Raw genomic sequence first — 9,544 nt, forward strand, 5'->3', positions numbered from 1 at the left:
GAAAAGAGCCAAAGATGTGAGAAATGTAGGAGAGAGTGGGCTGCCATTGCAGCACCAAAAAGAGAGAAATAGAGTGAGGTTGAGAGTTGTGAAAGAGGGGATGATTCCTCCTCCTCTATTGTTGTAAATCTTGTACTCTCCCTACATAATGCAATGGCTTCTCCCGTGGATGTAAGCAGTTTGCCGAACCACTTAAAATACCGTGTCTCAGTGTGCTTCTTCTCCTATGAGCAAATATTAGTACATCACCGGTCGGAATTCCCAACATTTTCTATGAAGGACATCCTGATGGAGGACCAACTTCTGACGAGGCCAAGTAAGAATGGATTGTACCCGATGAACCTTCGTCAACTCCCTTCATCCAAATTCCATGCTCCTACGATGATTGTTAGCATCAAGGTTTTTATTTTCACTTGGCATTGTCGTTTGAAACATCCTTCAGCAAATATTTTACATTATGTGATTTCTAATTTTTTTTCTAATTACTGATTCTATAAACAAATAGGCTATTTGTGTGTCTTATCAACTGGGTAAATCTGTTGGGTAAATCTGTGCTATTTTTGGATTCTTAAAGAGAATCAACAACTCCTCCAAAATTAATTTATTCCGATGTTTGGTCTACTTTCATTCCATCTTTAAGTGGTTGTCAATATTATGTAATTTTTATTAATGACTATACTTGATTTTATTTGCTTTTTCTTATTTCTCATAAATTTAATATTTACTCCACGCATGTTAAATTTAAGCTTTTAATGAAAAAATAATTTAATTACACCATTAAATAATTTCAAAGTGATAATGGAGGTGAATATTGTTCTATCATTTTTAAGCAATTTTTAACTACCAATGGAATTTTTCATCGTTTTTCATGTCCCCATACATCCCAATAAAATGGCCTCGCTAAAAGAAACGTCGTCATATTATAAGATGGGACTCATTCTTTTTGCCTAATCTGGCTTACCCAAGGCTTTTTGGATCGATGCCTTTCTAACTTCTATTTTCATCATTAGTCATTTACATACCAAGGTTTTTGAATACTCTTCATCCTATGAATGTCCCTTTCAACGTTCCTGATTTTTTTAATTTTCGTGCTTGTGGTTGTCGATGTTTCCTCTATCTTTGTTCTTACTCACTTGATAAATTATTAACTATAGCAAGCCTTGTATTTTCATTGGTTACTGCTCTAATCACAAAGGTTTTTGGTGCTTTGATCCATCCTCCAAGCGTGTATATATTTTCTAGAACGTGATTTTTTATGAAGGTATTTTTCCTACTCGTGAACAATCCATTTTGCTTGGACTCCTCAGGTACTTTGAATACTCTATTTTTATCTCCCTCCTCTTATCCATTTAATTTTTGTCCCTATTTCTTCCTTTAACCCAGTTTCACTCGATAACACCTTCCTTAATAGCACCTCACCTGATAACCCAGTTCCCCCTTTCCTTTTATTTCTCTTGATAACACCTCTCCTGCACCTTTTCTCCACACACAAGTTCTCACTGTTAGTCAACCTGAGTCTTCCCCCAACCACCTTCCTTCAAATACATCTTTGGCTACCTTTTCTCCTGTTTCCCATGAAATTGCACCTTTTGATAATCTTAGCGGTGGACTCCTTCTTACTATTCCTTATTCTCGTATGTTTACTATATCACATACTAGACATTCTAAACCTTGTAGTTTTCCAAACTTTCAACCTCACTACTCGTCACCTTCTTTAAGCTTTGCATGCATGTGTGGTAATATTTGAGCCTCGTACTTATGTTCAAGCAGCTTCTATACCTGAGTAGCATGCAGCAATGACTAGTGAATTTCAAGCATTGTTAAAGAATGAAACATGTTGTTGTGCCCTTACCTTTTTGGTAAAAATATGGTCCCTTATAAATGGTATTTAAGCTCAAACATAGACCCGATGGTAGCATTGATTGTCACAAAGCAAGATTAGTGGTTGTTGGTTATCTCTAAAGAAGTGGTATTGATTTTCATGACACATTCAGCCTTGTTATCAAACATCCACTGTTCATATGGTTCTTGTGATTGTAGTTTCTTTCAACTGGGATATTTGACCACTGGATGTTTGCAACACCTTTCTTCATGTGTTTCTTTCAACTGGGATATTTGACCACTAGATTTTTGCAACACCTTTCTTCATGTCATTTTAGAAAAAGAGGTTTATATGGCCCAGTCGAGAGGTTTTAAGGATCCTGTGCATCTCTAGTTTGTCTATAAGCTTCATAAGTCCATCCATCTCTGTTTACATATCACCAAGACTCAATTCATGTATTTTTATTAGTATATGTGGATGATATCCTTGTCACCTCCAATGATCAATGCTTTATTACATCTCTTATTTCTAACTTGCAACTTGAGTTTGCTATGAAGGATCTTCAGCAATTGACATATTTTCTAGGCATTAAAGCCACACGTAATTCTTTTGGTCTGCATCTTCGCCAAACAAGATATATCATTGATTTATTAAATCATGTCAAACTCTTTGGCATCCATCCATATCACGTTCCTTGTGTTTCGGGTTTCAAATTGTCTAAATTTGATGAAGATCTTCTTTTAGATCCATCTGAATATAGGCAAATGGTAGGTGCCCTGCAATATGTCACTCTCACCTATGCAAGCTCCCACTTCTACTCATTGGACAACAATTAAATGAGTGCTTCATTATTTGAAGCATACACTTGATTATGGTCTCTTCTACAAAATATGATTTTTTTCTATTAATGTTTATTGTGATTCTGATTGGGCTGACGATCTTGACGATAAATGATCAATGTGTGGTTATTATATGTATGTGGGTCTTAACCTCATCTATTGGTTAGCCAAGAAACAACCTATAATTTCCAAATCTAGTATAAAGGCATAATACCGGTGCTTAGCTTTGATCACAACTGAGGTATATTGGTTATGCATGCTTTTGTGTGAGCTGAAAATTTCACTTAACTCTGCTCCTATTGTCTGGTGTGATAATGTCAGTACTCTAGCTCTTGCCTCCAATCCTATTTTTCATGTACGATCTAAATATATTAAAGTGGATTACCACTTTATTAGAGAAAAGGTGACAAACCGAGACATCATCTTACAACACGTTCGCCTCTTCCTTGTAACCTGCAGATATATTTACAAAGAAACATATGATTGATCAATTCTGTTTTCTTGGGAACAAACTCTCAGTGTTGGATCTCCCTACTAGTTTGTAGGGGAATGATAAGTATAAGGATAACATAATCACCACTTCGAATAAAATACAAAAGAGTCATTGTTCTTGATGTTGAAGACGTTGCTGTTACACTCTGCATGCAGAGTGTAACAACTTGGCATAATCTTAGTATTGCTAGTTTAAGTTTTGAATATCTTGTAAATCTTATCTCTTGTAACATATATATATAGGTATCTCTCTTATCTCTTGTAACAATCTTACTTATATAAAAATGACATTGCATACATTTTTGGCATGCAAAACTAGAATGCTTTCAATTCATTTATACACTTCATTTAACACACAAGGAGTAAATGATCGAACCTTTTGCCCATTTTGTTTTTTAAAGACAAACTCATGCTATAGCATACTCAAGGCATCTCTAATATGGGAGAGCTAACAATAAATTTTTTTAAAAAAACTAATTTTTTTAATTTTTCTTTCCTAATCTTGCAACTCGAAAGGGCTAAAATAACTTTTTAGTTTTTTAAAAAATCATTCTTACATATCCATTAAAAATACCAAAACATTAAAATAAAACTTCTCAAGATTTTTTCTTTCATGATTGACTAAATAAATTTAGGTTCTTAAAGATGATCTCTCCTGTAGTTGTTTCCTTCGTAACTTGGTTTTTTATATTTTATAGCTAGTAGCTGTAATATTGAAAAGATTAGCTCTTCATGCGGAAGTCCAATCCGACCATTTGAGCAGTGACGTCTCCCCCGTGTTGCTTGCACTTGAATTGATAACCTTCGTTTGGTAAAATAGGTTTCTACGGGAAGGGAAGTGGAAGTGGAGCATAGAGCAGTTAAGACATTGCAATTTACTACAGTAAAATGTTGATGAATCTGCATGCTATGTATACAGTACAATTATTTTTTTAAACATTGCAAATTATGATTTTTCTTGTTTGGTATTGCATTTTACTCGGGGTTGGGTAAATTTTAAAAAAAATTTAAATTATTTTTTATATTTTTGAATTAAAAAAAATTAAATTATTTTTTATGTTTTTGGATTGTTTTGATATGTTGATATAAAAATAAAAAAATATTATTTTTATATATTTTTTAGTAAAAAAACTTTAAAAAACAACTATTATTATATTTTTTTACACCGTATTAATGAAACGGGTGGTTTTCTTAAGTTAATGTTAAACCATCAAATTATTCGTCCAAAAAATACACATATTTTTTCTCCTACGCTCCCTCGGTGAATTTATGAAGGGTAGCAAGCACTATCTAGCAAAGTCTAGCTGAACGCAACTATCCATGATAACTTATTACGTGAATTTGGCAAATCCACCACTCTCAATTAATTAAGATATATAGAGTCAACTTAATTTTCAATGCATGTCGTAACGTATATCATTAACTTTAAAATGTATAATTAATAAACAATAGCATTAGTTATAGAAAAAACAAAGAACTTTATATCCAGCCATCTTCATCAAGGATTTTCTCTTCTCAAATTACGTATATATGTAGACAAATCCCCCAACATTTATTCAAATTATCTAACCTCTCCAATCTAAAAATATAAAACCTTCATATAAAAGAAAAATCATACCCACGATCAGATCTAATAATCTCAGTGAAATTTGATCATAAGAAATAAACAAAAAGACAAGAAAACTAAGATCATCCGTATAAAAGAATTCAAGAAAAGAACATTAAGAAAGGGGATTGGTAGGGTGGTGAACTTGTGCTATGTGGGTGCTTAGTTTCGTTACAATCGCTCTCAATATTAAGCTCTCAGCTTAATTTATTGCTGGGGCTTGACCAAAAAAATTAGGAAAAGACACTATGCATTAATGACTTGAGTATTTGCCTAACTACTTTAATTTGCTCGCATTGAATTTGAGTCGAAGATCACTTCAATGTCAGCCATAAAGGGTTTATATGCTAGTTAGGGAAATTAATATGCTATTTTTCTTGATTTTTTAAGTATAAATCCTTTCAGAAAAGATTTCAACATCGACTTCAAGAAGTTGATTTAACATATAGTTAAAGAAATTAATATATATGTTATATTCCTTGATTTAATTTTGAGTATAAATCTTTTAGGAAAAAACTTAATAGCTTTTATGTGGGGAAGAAATCACTTCAATATCTCTTGGGAGCTAGACAAGGTTTATTTGATTTTGCAGCCAATCTTCCATAGCTATACTGTATGTGGTCCATTCTGATTTCTCTTCTGTTGGAGGATTATTTTCTTTCTTTCTTCTTTATTATTAAGTCGACCCATGCGAGGGCCTGGATGATAAAACTGACAGAAAGAATTGAAGGAAGAAGAAGGCTAGCTAATAACACAATCAAATGCATAAAAGTCTCGTAGGATTTAAGTCAAAGAATATTTAATATATTTTTTCAAATTAAATTAAATAGAATTGAATTTATTTAATTGAAGCCGATATGTTTATTAATCTAAGTAAATTATACCGGTTCTTATTTTTAATTAGTTCGACATCTATATATATATAGATGTATCTTAAAACAAATGTTTTTAGTTAACAACTGATCAACCAAGAGCTCGGTTTCCTAAGTGCTAGCTGCTGCTCTCGCATTCCTGATATTTTACAGACAGAAATGGGAAATCAAACCAACCGAGAATCAATGCTGTCTGCTAGCTAGCTAGCTAGCTAGCTAGCTAGCTAGCTAGCTAGCTAGCTAGCTAGCTAGCTAGCTAGCTAGCTAGCTAGCTAGCTAGCTAGCTATATAGTATAATCAATCTTTTCGGTAGACTACCAGGAAATCAAGAGAGAAGCCACACAGCCATGGCATTTTGCTTCTCATAGTCCAGTGTCTCTTCCTCCTCCCTCCACCTTATCGCTCTCCCACAACCAATACAGCATATTGTCTTCTTGAATCTCATCTCCTCCTCCTTCGACATGTCCTCCCATCACATCATCCCAGATCCAATCATCAAAACCTGATCTACTTATTGAAGAACACGAGTGCCACTCACCACTCTCTCCATTTGAGCTCAAATAACCAATGGAGTCATAAACTGTTCTGTTTGGACTTAAAACCCCATTTTCTCTCTCTCCACTGTGAACCACTAGACCATCTTGTCGCTTCGCATTTAATGTCGAACCCCCATTTGGATCCAGCAACTCCTTGTCCGTAACCTCATCAAAACACAGTGCGGTGTCCAAGCCTTGATAGTATGGCCCTGAGCTATCATTATGTATCTCGCCAACAATAGGGCACAACATTGAATTCCCACTTGTAATTTCGTCACTTTGGCTTGCGACCAGGGTTGCTTGCTCCCCACTTGAACCCACCATTCCTCTTCCAGTTTCTGGATAGGGACTTGGCATAACGAGGTCCATTTGTTCCTTATCATCTTCACATGGATCCCAAATTACCGTATCATTGATTGCGCTTGACAAGGTTTCCTTTTCTATTGCTGGTGTCTGCAGCAATTGCATGACTTCAATGTTTGAATTATGGCAATTACTGGTATTGTTTTCCATGAGAGGTTTCTTTGTCGACGCCCTGGTGACATCTTTTGGAGTGTGGCTATTTTTGTTTTTCTTTACTGCAAATGTATCTGCTCGACCTCCTTTTCCTTTGGTTAACACGCCCTCGTTGGCTGTTTCCGTGATCAATGGTAGACTTTCACTTGCAGACCTTCTAAAACTGTGGATTCTTCTGCTCAGATGAGAATTCCAGTAGTTCTTTATCTCATTGTCTGTTCTTCCTGGTAAGTAACTGGCTATCAAAGACCATCTGAAGCCATCGAAATAATTAGCGATGAACGTTAAATGCCATATTCCCATACAAATAAAATAAAATATAATGCATGGCAAAAGTGTTGACCCGCCCTGCTCCTTTATGGTGGGAAAGAAAACAACGTCGTCAAAATAACAAAAACTGTGTGATCAGGAATCATCCAAAAATTTAGCTGGGGACCTTTCCTTTATAAAATTTTCTCTAAACAAATCCAATGTGTGACTAGAGAGCAGGAGAAACGTACGTCCCCAGTCCCGTTGGTCATGGTTTCCTCGTATATATACCCCTTAAGTATCGTCTCCATAACTCAATCGGCATGTTGTCTCATCTCTATCCCTTTTATATATATATTTTACATAACATGTTTAAATTAATGTTAAGATCAATATTTCTATAGAACAACTGATATAACCATGGATTGCTAATAAATAGCACACCTTAAGAAGAAATGATGAAAATACAAGTATATAAAAGATTTACAGCATGACAGTTACTAACCTGCAATGAACATGACATAGCTTATGAAAGTATAAAAGAAACGATAACGCTATCTAGCATCAGTAACGGGCTGCATAATGGCCGATATCATCGAGATGCTTGCAAAATGTCCTATCGATTTACGAACATATTAAACACAACGGGTGGGTCAAACTCCGTCGTTAACAGCCTGTTCTTTAAAACCATGTTAAACACATCTATGACCAGTAGAGGGTAGCTAGATAGCATCGGCCAACAGGGGCAGTGACAAGTTGGATCAGAAGAGATTAACATTTAATTAATTAAACTCGCCAAACCCCTCCCGAACAAAGATAGCTAGGGATAGTCACTAATTAACCCATATATATACACTAATAGGAGCTTCTGCTAGCTCTCATCTTTTAATTATTAATTAAATCACAGCGTCTTGCAACGTGGACTCGGTTCCCAACTCCGTAGAGATCTCAATCTACCTGTAGTCGATCTGTTTCACTCACCGTTCGTTTCCCTTTCATCTTGAACATACACTTTGTAATTATGCAATTCTTTAACTATTTTTTTTCCTTTTTTTTAATTACCAATGGATATACGTTACTGGGAATTCTTAAATGATTTGGAGTAATCTCATTTTTGCTGTTTAAAACATATATATATATATATATATATATATATATATATAGTTACTATAGCACATGAATTATGAAAATTGTGATAAGAATCTTTAATACTAGAGTAAATAAAAAAGACGTTGTGGAAAACATATATTTCTTAGATATATTCTTTCTTTTTCCTAGCAAAGGCTGTGATGATTCCAGTCACCTAATTAGGCATTTACAACATTGTTTTTTTCTAGTTCAGTACGCCAAGGCAGGCACGGCCATTTTTCTCTGTGGCCTGCGTACGTATCATAGCAAAAAATATTAGAGGTTTTATTTAAGTTCACTTTGCCTTTGAAATGAATATCACACGGGTAGCAGATGACTATTTCTCCAAAGAAGCTTTCTTTTTCTTGACAGCAATTTTAGAGTTAAAAAATGTTGTTGTTTAGTGGCCATCATTCCAGTTCTTTCCTAACTAATTTACTCACTGAACATTTATGAAGGGAGATTCCAAAGCTGTCAGGAGAGGAAGTGAGAGAAAAATAGAAAGGTAAAGCAAAGCAAAGAAAAGAAAGCAGGAAGGAGGACCAAGAAGTTGAAAAATAACTAATCGAGGAAAATGCTGCCCTAATAATGCACTCACCTGTTGCCCAAAGAAGAATGCAATTGCACGATGATCTCTTCCTCCTCAGTCGATATGTTTCCTCTCTTCAGATCAGCTCTCAAATAGTTAATCCATCTCAGTCTGCAACTCTTCCCACACCTCAGTAACCCTTCAAAATGACAAAATAAAAATGAAAAAAAAATCCCATGAAAAAGCCAACAACATGCTCTATGTAACATTGCATTCAATTTCAAAACAAACAAGCTCGCAACCCACAACGAGCGACGTTCTTTTGAACAAGCAAGTATACCTGCATTCTTGGGCATTGACCTCCAAGACCCTTCTCCATTAGCTTGAATATACTTGGCCAATTTCTCATCCTCTTCTGCAGTCCATCTCCCTTTCTTCAAGCCCACTTTTTCACAACAAGGTGCCCTTCCCATTTTGTCTCTAGTGAGAAAGGGCTGTTGCTACAGATTATAGTGTGTAACTTTTGGTCTAGACGAAAAAGAGTGTAACTTCGTATTATATAGCCAGGAGAGGCAAGTAGGATTGGTTCTTTTTATAGAAGAGTGAAATGTTAAATTTGTGGCGGCAGACTTTACAAGGAGAGGGACAGCGAGTGTGGGGGCTAGTGCTGTTCATAGATCTGTGGTGGTTAGTTGGGCCACGAGAGCAACAAAATAACAATGCAGTCGTGGCATATCTCCACCGTCGAGAACCTGGTGCATCTTCACGTCGATGCCCCTTGCACAACTGTAGAACCCATGATAGCTATAAACTATGGTTTACCTAATTGTACTTAAAATTATGATATAATTTATTTTTTAAAACATCAATATATTAAAAAAATTAATTTAAAGTAAAAAAAATATTTTTAAAAAAATATGATTAATTTAAAGTAAAAAAATTAATTTTTTAAAAA

The 9,544-nt window shown here is 35.0% G+C and overlaps 1 protein-coding gene across 1 annotated transcript; it reads right to left on the bottom strand.

The window, feature by feature from the left end:
* Window positions 1-5,908: 5,908 nt before the first annotated feature.
* Window positions 5,909-9,182, bottom strand: LOC105137959 (myb-related protein 330-like). The gene is made up of 3 exons (XM_011043923.1): window positions 8,930-9,182; window positions 8,659-8,788; window positions 5,909-6,936 (listed from the first exon to the last, which is right to left on the bottom strand). The coding sequence occupies exons 1-3, from the start codon at window positions 9,060-9,062 to the stop codon at window positions 5,994-5,996; spliced, it is 1,206 nt and encodes a 401-aa protein (XP_011042225.1). The 5' UTR covers window positions 9,063-9,182; the 3' UTR covers window positions 5,909-5,993.
* Window positions 9,183-9,544: the final 362 nt, after the last annotated feature.

Source organism: Populus euphratica, unplaced genomic scaffold, assembly GCF_000495115.2.
Source record: "Populus euphratica unplaced genomic scaffold, PopEup_1.0 scaffold173.1, whole genome shotgun sequence".
NCBI classification, from domain to species: domain Eukaryota; kingdom Viridiplantae; phylum Streptophyta; class Magnoliopsida; order Malpighiales; family Salicaceae; genus Populus; species Populus euphratica.